Raw genomic sequence first — 20,219 nt, 5'->3', positions numbered from 1 at the left:
TTATATTTGAAAATTCCCATGGCAACTCATTTAGTTTGGCAGGAAGGCAGACCCAAATTCAATCCTTTTATCCTCCTGCTAAACCATTACAATGGTAATTCTGCTCTGACACTCTGAAGAGACTGCTAATTACCGTACTCGGGTCCCCAGACAGATTCCCCATTCAGATTAAAATGGCTGTGCATGGCAGAGAACAGCAGCAACACCTTTGTGTACAGGAAGGGATGTACTCTCACATTACGGCTTTTTACAAGAGAGGCTCCAAGACTGCGAAGACAAAGCATCTCCTATCCACTAAGTCATGCAGAACAAACACTGAGGAAGGCAAAAAGCCAGCTGCATTGACAGCGACGGAGACAACTGAACCACTAAATTCGGTGTGCTGAATACTGAAGATACTTAGTCACCTCTCAAATGAAATTAATTAATCTTGTTATTGTTATTATATATGGCATGTAATAGTCTAAACTAGATATAAAGGAACTACATAAAATGCTACTGAGTATTGTGCCATTATACTCCACGTGCAAGAGCCCGGTCTCTCTGTCATGAGAAAGTCTCAATTTTGAAAAAGCCACGCAGGCCCTTTTACAGCGTTATCTATTTTGAGAAGGGGATGTGAGGATTTTGTAGCAAAGCTTTTTTTCCCCCTGTCATTTTTAATCGAGAAAATGCGAAGGAAACTAATGACTGCACCCTTGCTCTTTTGCCCTAGCTGTCCCCTCTTTCATTGAAATGTAAACAGCAGCTCAATGCTGAAGAGAATAAACATTTGCTGTCTCTGGACTAACAGTGTATTGGAAAGCCTAAACCCTGGCTTAACTCATTCTTCTACAGCAAATAAAGATGGTGGTCTGTCCTCCCAAAAAAATTAATTTTAGTCTGTCTTGGTCATACCACCACTTCTTTTGGAGCAGGAACACCCACAGTAAACATTACAACAACTTTTCTTCCTTTCTCCAGATAGAAACTTACCAGAACTAGTAAAGAACTAAGTGCACAAAAGTAAGGCACATCCTTAGAAAGTTACTCAAAAGGGAAGAAAGCCAACTTTTAAAATGTTGGGAGAGAAATCAAGCAATGCATTTAATTTCAAAACGTATCGTCTGATTTCTCTTTTAATCTAAAGTGAACAGCTTACATCTCATACTTTTTCTTCAAAAGATGATTTTAAATTGTGCATTAGTTTGATTCATAACATTTGAGAAAGTTAAGCTTTCACTTAAAAAATTACTGAGATATTCTAAACCTACTGCATATTTGTTTTAAGAACAGATTTAGTTCTAAAGTCCTATATGCAACGGCAAACAAGAAACCCAAAGACAATTTTATCACGCAACATTTCTAATGAAATGCAGCCGTACTGTTAAGAACATCATTAAAGTGTAGGCTGACTCATCTAACAAAGCAGTCAGATCCATCTGGCCCAATTAGTGAAGCAGTCTACAACTTCTACCAACAGGGAAGTAAAAAAAAAAAAAAAACCACCTAAAAAACCCCAAACAAATAACCCCGCAACAAAACAACAACGAACCAACCAACACCACTACACACACACACAAAAAAGCCCAAAACAAAACAACCCCAAAAAACCCCTCATATATTGCTCCATCTGACCTTTACATGCAATTCATTCTGTGGTTTATAAGGATGCTGGTGAAGTCAGGACTAGTACCAGAGGTACAATCAATCTAACAATGTACTTTAATCTGAGAAGCACGGAGCATTTGAGATAAAACCATACTGGATGCATTAATTATGCCTGCCCATATATCATACTTGCCAATTTTATTAATTTTTTAATTAAGTGCCTATTGGCGTTCTTGATAAGGTCTTCATATGTCTGTAGAACATTCAATGCATACCTACACTGCAGCATCTTACACTGCACATACAGTGTAAATTTACTGATGTATTACATGTGAGAGACCACCTACGCATATTAAATGCAGTATGGTCCCAGGTACTGCATACAAATTCCTCTACAGATAAATGTCTGCCACTCCCATCCTCCCCCAAGAACAGTTCAACTTCAAATTTCAACTACAGAAATATCGCTCATCTTCACTTAAATAAGAATTAGTGCCTGGTGTTATTACTAATACTTTAATAAGGACAAAATGTAATTTTAATTTTGTGGTTTCTGGCAATATTTTTACATTTAAGACTGTACTATACACTTGTATTTGGCAGTTTACCAATACAAAGAAGCTCCTTTGCCTTACTGTGATGGTAACACAGACTACCACCCACACTTCTTTACCTTGCTTTGCCATTTGAAAACAGTTCATCAGTCCAGCTGGACAGCATCTGAAATCACTATATGGGATTGATATTTTGGATTGCAGTAAGTTTGTTCTTTTGTTTTTTTGGCTACCCCATGAGCCACCAGACAACAACAAAAATTTTGGTTTTGGTTTTGATTATGAAAGTATTCAGTAGAAACGTTCTTTATCAACTGAGCCTTATTACCAACTGAGCCCCCAGTTTTAACCCTTCTGAAAGCTCTTATTTCAACTGTCTAGGATACAATATACTGTCAGTCTTACTGGGGAGAGGAAGGGGCATCTCAAGAATAAGAAAATCCAACTGGTTTACCTAAAGATAACCAGCAAATAACACAGCAGAAGCTTTTGTGCAAGTACATAAAACTGTTGAGTGCGAGGTCTGGATGTTAACTGGAGAGGCCTAAGTGACAGACTGGTTCATATTCGATTTTACAAATTCTTTTCCCAAAACATCTTTCAGAGGAGGCTGCAGGGCTCAGCAATGATTCAGAAATACCAGCTGCTATGGTTTCCTGAAAGCAATGTATTTTAAATGAGGCAACATATAACAAATACTCTGGAAGGTAGTGGAGAGTTCACAGAAGCAGTTTTGGAAGTAGTTTCCTATACTTCCAAAAGCAAGTGTGGATAGATTAATGAACCAAAGAACTGTTCTTGAGCAAGGTCATCACTACTGAGATGAGAAGCAATTTCACTTGCATCAGATCCTTCAGGATTACAAGAGTCTCTCCAAGCAGGATGATACTCTGGGTTCAATACAGTTTCCTTCCTTTTGCAGAACTCGCATGTACACAGAAAGGACAAGAGAACCGTGCTCTGGCTAGCACCCCTAAGATGTTGCACTTTGGGTATCAAGAGAAAAGAAGAGCTCTGCACTGCACTAAGTACTTGTCATAGGAAGCACAACTGAGACTTAAATCCTCATGAGACGTATTTATACTTCTGAATGAATGAACACCGTCACAAGTGAAGGAATAGACACATATTATCAACCTCCCTTTTTTCCAAGCAATTACATGGAAAAACTCTTAAACCCGGCTTTTAGATGGTGCCATTTTTTGTCTCTCTTAAATGTGAGTTATGTGGCAAACAGGACAGATACTGTTCTCTGCCATAAATGCAACACACCCACGTGCTTTTGAGAAAAAGAAACTTTTCTCACCAGAAACTCAAAAATAATCCTGACAAAGTTAAGGGAGTATAGCCATAAGCCTGAGGTCAAAGACAGGAAAAGAACTGGTCTAATCAGTCAGACATCTAAAGGATGCCACAACAGTAAAGTGAGAAGGTAACTGTATAGAGAAGCACTGAAAGGATAATTTGGGGAAAAAAAAAAAAAAAAGAAATATTCTTCTCCCTCAGAATCCACAGTACACTCTTATTTCTATGCTTTGGAATGTAATATTTACTTGTTTGGATTGATACCATATGCTATTAATACAATTGTTTTAGAGCAATATGGACATGTTTAATTTCTATAAATACAACTACGTTTTTCCTGAAATTACTTTTTTTTATCATAAGTAACAGGCTGGTAGTCTAAAGTAAAAACTTAGTTTTTCTACTTTTTACATAAGCTTCCCTTGAAATACAAGCTTTTTAGAGAAGCCAAAAAGTCATAAATTTACTGTTCTTATGCCAGTTAAGGTTCCCTGCTAATCAATTGTTTTAATTAAACAGGATTCTATTTTGACATTTCTGTGAAAGAAATTAAAGAAAAAAACAAAGCTTATTAAAAAAAACCCCAAAGCGATTGACATCGAAACACCAAAAGGAGTAATTGTTTTCTCTTTCCCCTCATGATTCTAGTACACATCTCCATCAGAAAGAGGCTACTGAATCTAGAAAGAGAAGCCATGCCTTAAATCACAAGTGCTTTACATTAAATGACATGGAATCATATATATAGTTTCCTTAGTTCCCCTGAACCTTAATATTCGGCTGAAAGCCTATGTGTGATTCACATTTGAAGAAAATTAACTAAACAGACTAAAATACAGCAAAAATAAATAAAACCAGCACCTAAGGTGTATGTTGGGGATTACATCTCAACTACATCATCACAGAAGTTGTCTTAGCAAAGATTTCTAAAGTTTTCAACTCAATTTGAGACTTTCAGTAAAAATTAATTCCTAGGTTCCAAACCTAAACCAGGGATGCACACAACTGTGCATCTTTCAAGTTCTTAGAAGTAACCTAGACCAAGATATTTAGAAGAGTCTGTACACTTTAGTTGTACAAAGTACTACTAATCTTAATAGGATCTTGTTACTGAAGCCACTTAGGATCTTTCAAAAAAACCCTATAGACAGTAGTGAAAGAAAGTATTATTTAAAAACAATTAACAGTTGTATGTTGAAACTGCTACACACACATTACTTCTAAACGGTGGAAGATACATCGAATATAAAGCATGACACAGTAATAATAAATTGTGCTATTTATCAGCTTTAGTGTCTTACATGCTTCACTTTACTCTCCAAGCACTGCAGAATGATTTACATGGACACAAGGGATGACATTTTCTCAAATGATACTGGTAGAGTTCCTTTAAGGCTGCCCAGTTGAGCAGGACTCCTGTTTGATTCTGCACAACTGCTTATCTTCCCATTTACTTTCTAAGACAAAATAATTTAATGCCTAGTTTATCTGTAACACAAAGGCAACATAGCTGAAGATACATATATATATAGAGATAATGTTAAAAGTCCCTCCGCAAAAATATTTCACCAAGACACAGAATTTAGGCTTATGCAACACACACACACAAAAATTTTGAATTCATCTAAACTGAAATCAATGAATACACTTATTAGCACAACTATTTTTATGAAGATCAAGAACCTTCAGAGTCTCCCCTGCAATCTCCAATCCTATAGGTTAATATAAACTTTGCGCATTCTTCTGCCTCCAAGAATCACCTGTAAAACTACTTACACTGCTACAGAAGAAAGAGCATTCCAGTAATGACCTGCCACATATTCATCATTAAGTAAACATTTACCTCTCAGAGTATTTAAAAAACCAGTAAGGTGCTCTCACCACATTTTACAGATGAAAAAGTTAAGGTTTATTTAAAGTACCTTTGCTATCATAGGAGAAAACAAGTGTTGCTATGACCTGATATATTTTAAAAGCCTGATTTTTTTAATGTTTATCTTTCTTGAATCTGATTGACCTTTGGATCTTCAGAAGTAAGATTTCCCTGAAGCTCTCCTCACTGCTGAGTAATAAAGTATCTCTTCGAAGAGTTCTCCACCATCCCCTAAGAGAGGAGCTGATACTGCAAGGATGACTAAAGGAGTCCCTCTCCACAGCCCAACCACCTTCTTTGGAAATTAATCAGTGACTTCAGAAATGATTACTGAAAGGCACATACAGGCTTTTCTCTTGCAGGCATTAAGAAAAAACAGTATTCTTCCCAATACTGTATCAATAGCCTATCTGTTCCAAATGCCAGGATACCACTAATGACAAATCAGATTAGCACAGTGTTACCATACATACTGCAGCGGTTTAGGAGAAATCCAGACACTCCTCTCAGCTCCCTTGGTCTTTCAGAACTTATCTTCCAAGACAAAAAAAAGTGACTATACTCCTGCAAACAGCTTTTCTGAACAATACATGAAAATTTTATTATTCAACATATCTGATGTCTGTTGACAGTAATGATTTTGACTGTTAATTCCAACGAACTAAGCAACCAAGCTTTATTTTAAAACTTTGAAACTTTTCTTTAAGATCCTGGAAGCTACAGGTCTGCTCATTAAAAACTGAAACCTCAGACTAGCAGACAGAAAAATAAGGCCACCGGCTGCCTAACATAGCCAAAAGGCTGAGCAAAGAACTGGAATTGCCCACTTCCATCACCACAGCACTCAAGTGCCCATGTGTACATTTGACAAATCGCCACTCCACCTTCTAGTTCCATTTCACCTGATGTATCATTTGCTTGCTTTAGTACAACTGTATCAGCATAGCTGCCAAGAAAGTCAGGGTAGCCAAAGTTAGAATTCTTGTTTTCAAACTAGGACACGAGCTAGAGAATGAAGGAATCATAAAGATTCTAAGATGAGGGCATAGCAATGCATGCAATTACTTGACTGAAAATTAGTCTTCATGAAAACTGTTTCAAATGATCGTAAGACAGCCAACTCCAAATGGTGGGTTTGGGGCTTTGATGTTTTCAGTCTCACGAAAAAGGATTTGTAATGTACAATTTTGGAGGCTGTAGCAAAGTATCTATCAAAGGCTGGAATTATTTATTTATAAACTTCTTAGTATCTACAGCTGTGTTTGGTCAAATAGAAAACCTCACATCTTCCAATCCATTTATAAAAAGCTGCAATATCAAAGGACTGGATATAGTGCTAGAGACCTCTGACTTCATTAGATTTGCTGGTGCTGAAGTTTCCTTCTATCCAGTATTTCCAAGTGATTTGGAATATAAAACACATCTCACTTTAGAACTCAAGTTGAAACTGATTAACACAATTTACTACATACACAGATGTTGTGAAAACATTAAAAATGAGCTAATAATGGTAATACTGAAAATGTAAAAGGCAGTACTGTTTTCATTAAGCTATCCCTACTAATAAAATGTTTGAAAACAAGGCAGAGATTTTAAAATACTTACTGAAATACAGAAGATACAAGATAAAAAATTATAAAACTCATACCATTTCCAACAACAGACAAGAAACATACTACTTAATAAGGAAAAGCATTTAAGATTCTATCAACTGTTTTCCAAGCAATGCAACTTTCCAGTAAGATTTCATTTATCATTTTCCAGGATGGTTTACCACTCTCCAATTTATTATAAAGTATGTTACAAATGGCCTAGTCCAAAATCATATAAGCTATTTAACATAATCAGCTCCAATCTTTTATATCATGCCCACCTATGTTAATCCTGCTAACATATCCATAATTCCCCTGTTAAAGTCTTAGCCTATAAACAAATTGTGAAAGAAAAAGAAACCATATTATCCCACCACTGGAAGCTCTGGTATTTCTGTACTGTTTTAAAATAGAAACACTTAAGTTTTCTATTGAATAGTCAGTGAAAAACCCTTGGCGCTTTTCCACAGGTTAAAATTTTCTGTGTCTGACGTCAAAATAGCACAATGTAGACCAACTAGATGACTGTAAATCATCAGTCAGCATTAAACCACAGATGTCTGTATGAAAAACTTTACTTCGGTAAAATTAGAAATCTAGATTTCAAAATTGACACTTGCAATAAAGAATGCTTTAAATGGCTGGAAAAGGGAGATGTTTACTGGTTCCTTTACTATTGTTTCACACAAAAATCTTTGCAGTTGCTATGATCCTTCCAGAAACCACTCCAAGGTGACCCATGCATGAAGTGATCTGACCTCCTTAATATAGTTTGGTTAGTGTTAAGCATTAAAATGTGTTAAAAGTGCAGGATAACAAAGTCCCACTCTTTATACTACATCTCCCCAGGAATCACAGTTCTACAATTACCATTTCTTTCACTTAGGTATAAAGTTGCGATAGCAAAAAAGAAAATCAACCAACCAAAAGTCAACTGTAACTAGAAATGAAGGATAAGAAAAATAATGCATGGGTAATTCACTGAAGTTTTGTCACCATCTTCATTAAGATGGCCAGACAAGGAGAATTGTAGCCTAATCATCTGCTTTTTGAAAAAGTGCAGAAATGCACTTTTTTGTATAAAAACAAGATTTTATATAAAGATCCCAACTTACATTTTCTGTTCCAGGACCATCAACAGAAAACCAACAAAAGTATGGAAGAAGAAGTAATAAGAAGAAAAATCTACTAGAGGAAGCACTGGGAAAATATCCAAGACTAGAGGAAGCAAAATTAAAAAATGGGATGAAAAATTAAAAAGAAGTTACAGGTACCAAAAACAAATTACTAGAATAGGTCAATACCATTTTTGCTTTCAACTATGTCTACCAAAAAACCAAAGAGATTAAGCTCATTTCTGGAAGACAGACAAAACCCATGCAGAACCTAATTAGAGCTCCTAATCAATGCATAATCATACTTTAGAAGGGCATGTCCCGACTGAGTTTCAGGCAACAGAGCTTCTTTGTTCTCTTTGAGAAGAGTCCATTTTCTAAGTTTCCCAAGGTCTTTTCCAGACTTTAGACCTACCACTTCTCTAGTCATACATTTGCAACACCTTAAATAAATGAATACAGAGGATGGTGGAGAAGAAGGAAAAGGGGAAAACAGAGGGTATTCAACAGTAACTGTAGGTAGGCACAACTAACTAATTTCCTTGGGTTCTAGAAGGCATCAGATGTCCAAAAGATTCAGAGTAACAGCTGGATTAAGGTGCTTATAAATAACTGTTGGAGAAGCTTCTTTCTGCCACTCGTATAAGGAAAGCCATGGGGAAGTAAGAATCCCTATGAACTGTTACCTAAGTTATAAGCTAATAAAACTAGACATATTTACAGTTATATTTGGTCATGACTATGTCCAAATTTGTAAAACAATCAACTGAAATGTATGAGGGCACAGATCACCATAAATTTGTACTTGCCATTTAATTACTTGTCAACTTTCTGAAAATGGAAAGTTGAAAACCAATTTATCATCATATTAAAACCAGTACATTTTATATCTCTTTTCAAAATTAGTCTCATCACAGAATCACAGAATGACTGGGCTTGGAAGGGACCTCATGACACAGTCCAATCCTCACCCAGAGCAGGTTGCAGGGTATGGCATCCAGGTGGGTTTTGAATATCTCCAGAAGGAGACTCCACAACCTCTCTGGGCAGCCTGTTCCAGTGCTCTATCACCCTGAACAATATTCTGATGAATAATTCTGATTTTCTCCTTTGTACTATGACGATCATTTCAGGAAAGTTGACAAATTCTAACAAAATTTAAACGAGATTTACCTCAATTCAGCTGAAAATCATCACAATATGTTGTAGTAAATATGGTCTCAAAAAACCATTTCCATTCAACAGGTAGTATTTTGGCGGTAATGAACCACTGGTTTCCACTACAGTACACAATGATGGAGAGAGCTACTTCTCACTTGCGGCTGGCCCAAAATAATTTAGTTAATACTAATGTAAACTCAAAAATTTAACACTGCAGTGACATATCAAGTACAATACGTAAACACTTCGTATGTGAACTGGTGTAAGAAATTCACGTTCTTATTTTAAAACTCAGACTTGCATGACAGTAAATACTTTCAGGGAAGTAAGACCATTAAAATGAATAGCAGAATTTACTTAAGGACTGCTCAACACAACTCTCATAATTCTTTATTCAGTTTGTGAATAAGCTACTGAAATTACCAGTACTAGACATACTGGACAGTGGAAAACACAAAGAGGAATACTTACAATCCACTTTTGTTTTCCACTGCCATAACAGAAATTCACTGTAGCAGGATATTTTACTCTCATGCTATTTGCAGGTGAACATATTCACTCGCAGTTGTACAGAAATTTGTTTATTTAAGGGATGTCTGCTGCAGTACCATTTTTCCCTGTCTGCCTGTTCTCAGGCTGTCAATTCTGTCAGTGCTAAACCAGGCCTGACTCTGTAGCCAGTCAGTCAGCGAGGTTAAGCTCTCCACCAAATGGACTCGCCACATGGTCAGATGAAGGCCAGGGCTTTCTGATGCAAAACAGGAAGCAGGAACAGCAAATCATGAAGGAATGGCAGGACTGCAGCAGCCCTTGGTTCATACGGTCATGGAAACATTAAGTCCGCTTCATGCTACTAAAAATAACACATTATCACCTCTCCCCCACATCAAAAAGTTTACCACGTTATCTAGTAGTCGCTGCCAAGATGTTTGGCTGCTTCACTGCCCTTCGTACAGAGCTTCCCGTCTGATCGTTCACCCTGAGAGACTTCTATCGGAACTGACAAAGCAGACATAACGTAGGAATTTCCTCAAATGCTCTTAAGGACAGCAGTATCCTTTCTCTGCTACTGCATCACTTATTAATTTCATGACTTGAACTGAATAAGCAGCAAACAATGGATTGCACAGCATGACCAACATTTCAACATGGAAACTATACAAGGCAGCACTATATTCTCACTCATGAAAGCAAAAATGTAAAACCAATGCACCATGTAGGAATGAATCGAAAGAGCTATTCAAGAAGGTCAAACTTGCATGCAGAATTTATTGTGGCTTTTTAGATAGCTAATAAAAAAATGAAATCTTCTAGTATCTTTCGAATGTCAAGTTTTTGCTAGTTTAATTACAGAGCAACAAATTATGTACAGCATTACTGTAATAATTATGTTCTTTTTCTTTTACTAAGGCTAAAGCACAGTTAAACATTCTTAAATTCAATTTTTTTCTCTGTATTTTGCAATGGAATTTACAGCACACCAAGTTCCCAGGGTAAAAATTAAGACACATTTGAGTTTACTCTAAGTAGCTGAAAATAAACCACAATGAACATTTACAACCACACTTACATGGAAGGTATTAGAAATTTACTTTAATTAATAAACAAGCCCCACCTCATCACACTTGCTGAAAGCAGTCTTTTATAAAGAAATGCTTTTAGCTTATTCAGCTGAAAAATAAACCACTCTACCAATATTATTGCCCCTTCACAGTATTCTCTCCTGTTATATAAAGAAACTGTGTTGTATATAGGTGTGACTAAAATCAGAAACATCATCAAAGTAACAGCTCGAGTAACAGGGACTGAACAGGAGGAGGACAGTTAGTGAATGAGGACATACCAAGCACCACTATAAAATATGCTCCAGTTTATAAAAATCATGCCATATACAGCACATTTACTTTCTCATACAGCTAAATTTAAAGATATTCAAGACTAAAAAGTTAAAAATCACTATTACAGGCAAGATCCAAATGTAGGAGCAAAATGAAATAAGCTTCTACTGAAACATTTTTTCCTACCCATCATAACTGTAAAATCCTACATAGTAGTGGCAAATTATAAACAAAGTTAGACAGGGAGCATCACTGAATAATTCTGTGTTGTAGTTGTCTTCCAAGAAGATGGCAGCAGCAACCAAGTTAAAACTACAGCTGTCCCAACATAGGAAAAGGAATAAAAAAATCTGAATAACACTGTTTCCAGACCAACTTAGAACAGCTAAGTAGAAACCAAAAATATGATCTTTTCCTCTGAAAGGAAACATGTGGAATCAAAAGGAAAAAGGGGTAAAAAGTATTCATCCATAATTTGAATTTTGTCATACATGCCTCGTCCTATACAAAGCCAGCTAGTATAAAGGTGAATTAGTAATTAAACGAGACATGGTCATCTGTAAAATGAAAGGAAAATCTAGATAAACTCATCCAGCTAGAAAGATTTATTCAACACCTCGTAGAAGCCTAACATTTCTGGCAGAAGAGTTCAGCCCTACAGCCCAGGAGCTCGAAGAACAACTTCAAACCATTAATGATGCTCTGATTTGGTAAGCTCTACTTCATTATTATGTATGTCCCCCTAAAAAGGTTCTGAGTTTTCTCTTCTGTTCTGCAGTGAACAACCAACCCAGAGCACCTTTTTCCTCTCCTTTGCAAGAGAACCACCCATCCTCACGTTAACTCTTGCAAATAACAAACAACTCTCAAAGCTCCCACAATAAAGAGAGATCAATGATCTGGAGGATTCACTTCAGAAGGAGGCATAAGGAGAGCACAACTTGATGTGATCCCTAAAGTCCGCAGACTGCTTTATTAATTCTACTTCTTTTTTAAGAAAAACATGGAAGAAGTAATACTGTATGATCTTGCAGGTCTAGATAAAGATCAGTATCTCAATGAACTATGGGAAGAGGAAAAGAATTAGTCCTATGCAACTTGCAGTACAGCCAAAAAAATAAAATGAAAAAAAAAAAAAAAGGTTTCATGCTAAAGAAATGTAAATTAAATACAAATGAATAGTAATTTTAAAAAAATGTTGGCCTTTCTCCTCAAGGAGAAAAAAATGGCTTGTTCAGCCAGTCTTCCTCAAGTTGTGCTTTTCATTTCTAAAGATAAACTACTTGACTGTACAACTATCTTGGTAAAAATGCAAGAGCAAGTGAAAAGGGAAAATATTAATTCACATCCACAAGGAAAAAAAAAATCACTAATGATCCAGATTCATAAATTTCGGAAACACACTTTACTACTGAAATAGTCTCTCTTCACCCCAGTACATTCAAAAAGAAATCCATTTTAAGAAACGTGCCTATTTGTACACTGTAGCTAGAAAATGTAATTAGGCTTTTTAACATCTTGAGTACAAAAATAACTGATCATTCCAAGAAATTAGCAACTAATTTCCATCTCTGAACACTAGAACACTAGCACGTTTCTGAAATTTATCTCATAAACACAAAGCATTGTCACACTGTATGGCAAGAATGAAAATGAGTTTTCTCTCCCACATAGTCTCAAATTTTAATCAAGTTGGACAGTGACAGAACAGAAATACATTTACTTTTTTTTTTCAATTTTGACATTTATCTGGAAAACAGTAATAGTAGCAGGTATTCTACCATATGAAAGGGAATTTACAATTTTGCATTCTTACATCTTGGAGTATCTTTAGAATATTCCAAAATCCACAGTTTCACTCATACTGCTATAATTCACTATGATTTCCTTTTTTCCCTACACTTATCCTGATTATTTGAAGGTTTATGACTTCCCTCATAGCAGTTTTCAATTCCTATCTTTTAACACTAAACTGAGTTTTTCAGCTCTCAAACTGCCTGAAGCCACAATTCCATTTTTTATACTAATTGAACAGATGCAATAGGTAGTACAAAACCAAGTTCACCTATATACCAATTAATTAGTATGTACTACACATACCTGTTTCAGCAAGGAGTATTTTTGAGAAATTAGAGCCAGCAGACCTTTAACTCTTGTGCAAGTAATACGTACCACCCAAATCTCTTATGCCTACGCATAACATATAAAGATGATAATGAAGTGAACTGACAAAGTGTATTTTAAGTGACGTTCTATTCAGACAATAGTTAGCCCTGTATTGTTATTTTTCATTAAAGGGGAAAAACAGTTATTTCTGTAATCAGGATTACAGTGCTTCCCCAACTGATTAGGATACTACCCGAGGCAGAGTGCTTTCAAGACAAAGAGCTGGCTTGTCACTTTCATAGTGAAAGAAGTACTAATGCATTACCTGTCTTCTGGGGCTCAGAACACAACAGGTCCACAAAACAAGCACAACACAAACATACACAGAGTACACACACCAGTACTTCAGACATACTGGGGGGTTTGTAACCTATCAAGTCATCCTGAAGTTGACCCTTCAGTCATATTATTCAGCAATAAGGGGGAGGTAGAAGAAGGAAGAAACACCTGACAAAATTAAGTCACACAGAAGTTTGGTTTTTAAACTGTTTGCTCTGCAGTAGCCAAAGAATGAACATAAGGGTTTCTAAGTTTTGCCTGTATAAAAATTCTGACTACAAACTCAATCCTAATGTGCTCAAGGTCTCTTTAATAAAGGAGTAAATTCTGAAAATCTACTTTCTGTCTTCTGCTTTCAGAAACTGACAATGTGCAATGTCAAGAGGTCTAAATCACATTTTTTCATACCTCCTGCTTAATAGTCTACCATTTTTTGATAATTAAGAAATTAAGTCTCTCTCCCTATCTTTAGTAACTTTTAAAAATGTCTTCTGAATAAATCTGCTTATAGAGACTGCACGTGTCACTACAAGTTTCCTCACAGCCAGCATCTATTAGCATTCACTAAGTACCCAAAATCAGTAGGCCATTTTAATACCACCTACTACTTTCTTTCACAAGATAGTCTCAATTTTCCCTTGTAACATGGAAAGTTTTTCTGCCACTGAAAAAGATCTAATTTATTCTTATCATTTTACAGGGGCACAAAAGTGGTGGTAAAAATGAGCACAAGATGCAAGTTAACGGCATGGGATGCACTACACAGCCACACGGAGCCACCTTGCTTTGAGTGAGAATGCAGAGAAGATCTAAGAGAAGGGCTCTCACAGGGCAATTCTGGTCTCTGAAAAAGGATTTAAGTCATCTAGCTATGCAGAAGCCCGTTTAAGTTATCAGAAAATGAGAAACACAACCATTTTCCCATTTCCCTACATTTATTTTTCCCCAGTATACTGACAGCAAAGTTTTTTGATACTAAACGGTTTTGTTCTTTTTGCAAAATGTTTAATGTGACAATCTAAAAACACATGCCTTTGTTTCTTAAAATATCAGAATCATCTCAAAGTGAAACATAAAAGCATGTCATATTTCCCCAGCCTTAAAGAATACTAATACTGAAAGAAAGACAGAAAACTAGTGTTTGTAACAGTTCAGCATTGCCTTCTAAAGGTGATAACAATTTCCTGTATCTGATCTAAAACAGGCAAAAAAAGACAATGTCTATTTAAAATACTATTGTGTCCTAAGGAATAATTCAATCTGGGATGAGACATGTTTAAAGATCACTAGAATATTACCAAATCATATCCTAACTTCCTTCTAGGATGCCACTCTGCAGGCTTACTCTTACACCTGTAGTAAATTAGTTGTATTTCAAAAGTACCTTCTGAAAATGGAAATCAAAGGCTTGCATACAAATACTTACTGCAGGTATCAGTAACTTTTTTACTTCTTCAACAGCCCTCTTCAGTTTTATTTCTGCTCTGTTTTGAGCATCCTCCACAGTGATAAGTACATGTAAATCTTCGTTCAGGTGTTCCCAGTTGGGCTTGCCTCGATTCTGCTCTTCCTAAAAAAAATTAAAACACAGAAGCTATGAAGGACTTACATTCTGTATAAAGCAATCACAAACAGTAGACAAATTCAATTCTGTGCATAATATGGACTTCATTTTCAGCAATGGCTCTTCATACTTCAGAGACTTTTGTATCACATGAACTTAGGCTTCAAACGATCATTTTTTTGGTGTTTTGGAACCTCCTACTCTATATTACACCTTTTACAGACTACAATACACATGCTGTTTCTTGAAGAGTACCTTCCCCAGCTGAACAAAGGAACAAGAAATACTACAAACACAGTATTACTTTCAATATTATTTAGAGCATTTCAAGACTTAAACAGGTAAGAAATACCAGTAGTTAACCAACTGATATTTTGAAGAGAAGTGAAACAGACACCAGACATAGAAACTCCATCTGAACCACTCCAAAGGACAAGAGAGCAATTCTCCAGTGTTAAAAAAAGCTTTCAAATACTCATGAAGACAAGATTCAAAGAATAAAACACTACAAAAGGAACACTACAAAAGTTGCCATTTTCAAAGGAGGCATGTACTGGATGAAGAGAAAAGAGGAGGAGATGACAAAGTTTTAATACTGAAGTTACAGAAGGGCAAGTGACAAAATGGTCACCATTACACAGGTACTCATCACATCCATGCCATTAATAATCCCAAAGATAAATCTTAGAAATGTTTTCAGAAAAAGAAAGTGTGCTAAACAAAACATTCTTAATGTAAAAAATTGTAGACAACAGGAAACAGTAAATTTAAGCAACACATTCAAGTATTCAGTCTTCCAAAAAAAAAAAAATGAAACACAACACAGAAAAAATTTCCCAACTCCTTTTTTATTAAATGGTGAATAAAGCTAGCTAAATTTTTATGAAACCTCACTTAAATTTGACAATATTTAAAATATAATATAACAAGTTAAAAAAAAAAAAGGCAGGGGCTCAAAAAAAGGTTTATTACAATTTTGAATCTATAAAAAGGCCTGCATAAACAAACCTCACTTATTTAAAACTTAAAAAGCTGGGTATAATAGAAGAGCCTCCTATTTGTAAGATAAACCTTTGTGGCTTAACCACAATTCACACTTCAACTTTCTTTTTTTTTTTTTTTTTTTAATTGCAAATGTGTCTTTTTCCCCAAATTTCATGAAAAATTCCTCCAGAAAATCAGATACATTGAAGAAATGTACTAAGATTTAATACAAACAAATGTTTGCAGTGCCTCACATTCATATATACCTGAGGGAGCACTGTTCCTTAGAGTGTTTTATTTTTAATTCAGCGAAGTCTGAAATGTTTTGTGGAATAGACAAGGATTTTTAAAAAAAGGAGGAAAAAACCTGAACCAAGAGAGATGTATGAAAAATGTATGTAATAGAATCAGTACTTTGAAACTTCTTTTCACTGTGTATACAACATGCACATATCCATCACTCCATTTTATCAGCTACAGTGGTTTGTTTTGTTGTTTTCAATGTTATCTTCACCAACTTTCTAAACAAAGGTGGCTGTGAAAATAGGTCTGCCAATTTCAGAAGCTGAAAACAGAGAGAAAAATAACCCTCACTACTTATGGTACAGAACATGACACAAAGTGCAGCTGAGTTATAACATGTTCTCTGTTGAAATGTAATCTTTGAAAGAACTACCTATGACAAGGTATTTGCATCTTATTTATTCAATCGTGATCAAAATGCCACTCTTATTAATCAATTCATTATTTTTTTTAATCCAAAGCAGGAGTGAGCTGTTTTCTTTTAAGATGGTGGCAAGCTGTATCAATATGAGGTAATGTACAAAATAATATGTTACAGGTATGAAGAATGAGAGAAGGTTCCTGAACCAGCAGAGGGCAGAGGAAGAAATGTGCAACTATGCCTCTTCTTGCACTGAGACAGTATTGGAACGGGAAAAGTCCTAGTTACTAACACCAGGTGCAAGACAACCTGCACGACTATAGCATCAGAAGAGGCAAAAAAAAAAAAAAAAAAAAAAAAAAAAAAAAAAAAAAAAAAAAAAAAAATTTAAAAAAAGGCCAAGAGGAACAAATGAGAAGAAAGGTATCCCCAAGTAAAGCAGCAAGATCTGTTCCTGAAAGAGAAGGAATGCCCAAGTGCAATTTTAGCTACCACACCATTAAACACCGCGTGCCATGTTTACACACAGCGTGGGCAAACATGAAGGGGCTTTATGGTGGTGTATCCACTTCTCTCATAATGAAAATAATACTGTGAAAAGTCTCAAAAACTTGTTTCAGATTAATGTCACATCAATTATTGGCACTGTACTCCAAATTATTCTGTTGCAGCATGACAATTTTTTGTTCAGTTTAAAAAGAGAACAAAAAGCTGCATATAGGACAAACACACGATACTGAAGATTTGTTTTACCCCCCTAATTTACTTTTAGGTGAAACGTGTTGTGTGTAATGTTTATAATCACAGGTATTATTAGGGTGAGACTTCACAGCACAAACAATCATATAAACTACTTATCAGTAAGATAACTAAAATACTATATGACTATGATAAGCTCTTCCACGAGCATGAAGTGCAGTAATAAAAGTCCTGTTATTGAAACTGCTATTTATCAAGTCAAATGGTAAGACTGAAAGAAAGGCTAAGAATAATAAAAGTTCACACTATGTTTCAAAATAAAAGAGAAAAGACAGAGTTTAGAATGGGCTCATAATTTCTTCTGTTCTACCTCGATGCACTGGGGTTTTGAATTCATCCAGTGCTCCCATTCTGTCTCATGAGATGGTTTTCTTAGTGGGTTAACAGTTTTCTAAGAAATGTCTTTTTATACTAGTATGTATATTTGATTATCTACCCGTTCGGTTTTACCCAAATTGGGAAATTCGGGTCTTTACTAGCTCATTCAGAAAGTCAGGTGCAAAACATGTAACAGAGTTACATTCATGAAAGAGAGAATCTTCAAACCTCTTGCAGTTAAGAGCTACCTTTTTTATGGTACCTCGTTCTCCTTTTAAATCCTAAAATGAAGGTTTGGAAAAAAAAAAATTTCCCCCAAGTAAAATCTTTATTTACATTAAACTAATCCTCTGTGCAACAAGTCTTGAACACATCTTTTCTCAACCACGTTTTGTTATAGTAAAGACTGAACAGGTAATTGAATGTACCTGGAACACAAGTAGGAAGGAATCTTTCTGAAGACTCGTGAAACATGGTCCACGATTTTAAGGGTTGACTAGGGTTTTCTTTTGATATTTTTGGGGGTGAAAATAGCGAAAAAATGGGCAGGAAAGAATTACAGCAACTTGCCTTGTTGTGTAATTTGGCACAAAGAAAGTACAAGATGTGGCAGTCTTGAAGTGAATTGCAGGTAAGACAAACCAGTTCACTTCATAGATTCAGTAAATGTCTGGGGTGGGAAGAGATCCTGAACATCATCCAAACCAAACCCCTTGGTCAGGGCAAGGTCAATTCAAGCATGTTGCTACGGGCCAGGTTTTAAACATCTCCAAGGATGGACACTGCATCCCCTCCCTCAGGAGACCTGTTCAGTGTTCAACCAGTGCTCAGTCACAACAACAAAAAGCTTATTCTTAGGTTTAAACATGATTTTTTTTTCTTTCAGTGGCCCAATTGCCCCTTGTCCTTCAGTAGCAACTGTTGATCAATTCAGCCTAGTTGCCAGGTCTACCTACTGAAAAAGCAGTCAAAAGTAATAGAAATTGCCATGAGAATTATTTTGGGAAAGAAACATTTGCCACTGCAGCAGGAAGGGTATGCACAATGAAGGAAGAAACAGCACCAGGAAAATCAGAAAACCTAAGACTTGGGGAAAAAGAAATTCAATTGCATATACTCAGAATTGTATTACATACACAAGAAGTAATTGACAGCATGAAGTCTTCCTGCATCCCAGAGATTGTTTATGGAAGAATTATACAAGAAAAATGGCGACTGAAGATGCAGAAAACTACAAAGTAAAGTGATTTATGCCACAACCTTGAGGAACAACAATATTAGAAAAGCTTAATTATAACCAAACCATCTTGTCTACTAAATTAAAGAACATTAAGGACAACACAAATGGCAGATGAAATTTCACTGTGCTCCTTGTTTGGCAGAAATTTCAGTATCCTTAAATATACCCTAATTCTGTAGACAGATGTGCTTTCATTCTCTTGCCTGTGCATATACACTCATTAATCCTCAGAACACCTATGCACAATAATGGAGTACTCAGTATTTATCTTGCTATTAGGGTCAATGTATGAGGTAGTTTAAAAAAAATATTGCTACAACTCCTCAAAATTTAGCTGCACAAAAAACCGTAGTGTAACTACAGGAATTTTCTTGGGGAGGGATTTAGGGGGAAGCAGAACAGCAGGTAAAGCATGCAACTGACTTGAATCTATACAATCAAAACTTAAATATTAGAAAGGCTGTTCCATGAGGGAACTACTGTAGTCCAGCTCACTGTTAAACTGTATCCTGTATTTTCCATACATCTCACCACAACACAGTATCTTCAAGTCGTGGTCTTGCACCTCCTGCACCTCAGGCCTAAATGGCCATTTCTATTTACATCTTCATCCCATCCCAAAGATTTGTTCTTAATTCCTCAACCTCTGACTGAACAAGAATGAGACAGCAGCTTACTAGCTTTCCACAAGCTACACAAAGCAGATGACTGAAAACTCTTCTAGAATAGAGTACAAAGTTAGGTTGCTTCCCTAGTCAATATGTTTCAACGTACTTCAAACCCAACTGAAAGAAGTGTCAAGGTTGACTGAAATTGTTAAAATTATTCAAATGTTGAAAAAGGAAAATATCAACTGAAAGCAATCAAAAATATTTTATCATCAACTTTAAAAAAAACTTCAAACCTTATGTCTCACCCCAAAGACCTTCACAGTACGGCCAACTGATGAAAAGTAAGCTGACAAATGAAAAACCGCTGAAGTAGGATCCAGTAATTTCCAACTGTCAGAATGCCATTAAAGAAAAATGAAATAAACTCTGAAAAAAATACTACTCTAGCGTCTGTTTATTTGTAGGCAAAAAAAATATTAGTTAGACAATAAAGAAAGAATGAACGCAATGTGGTAAGAGTGGAAGCAAGTTTTCCACACAGCATTTTTTTTCAAAAAGCTATGGACTATTCTATAGTATTAAAAAAAGTGCAGCTTCCATTCTATG

The 20,219-nt window shown here is 35.8% G+C and overlaps 1 protein-coding gene across 3 annotated transcripts in view; it reads right to left on the bottom strand.

Annotated features, from left to right (window-relative positions):
• QKI (QKI, KH domain containing RNA binding) overlaps positions 1-20,219 on the bottom strand; it is a 153,114-nt gene that overhangs the window by 33,739 nt on the left and 99,156 nt on the right. For all 3 annotated transcript variants that reach the window (XM_082302883.1, XM_082302882.1, XM_082302881.1), the window contains exon 4: positions 14,900-15,043. In XM_082302883.1, the coding sequence (XP_082159009.1) occupies positions 14,900-15,043 (144 nt within the window). The remainder of the gene's footprint in view (positions 1-14,899; positions 15,044-20,219) is intronic.

This window comes from Coloeus monedula, assembly GCF_965178545.1.
Source record: "Coloeus monedula genome assembly, chromosome: 2".
NCBI lineage: Eukaryota > Metazoa > Chordata > Aves > Passeriformes > Corvidae > Coloeus > Coloeus monedula.
Note: the sequence above shows the minus strand (reverse complement) of the source record. Positions and strands in the feature narration are given on the sequence as shown.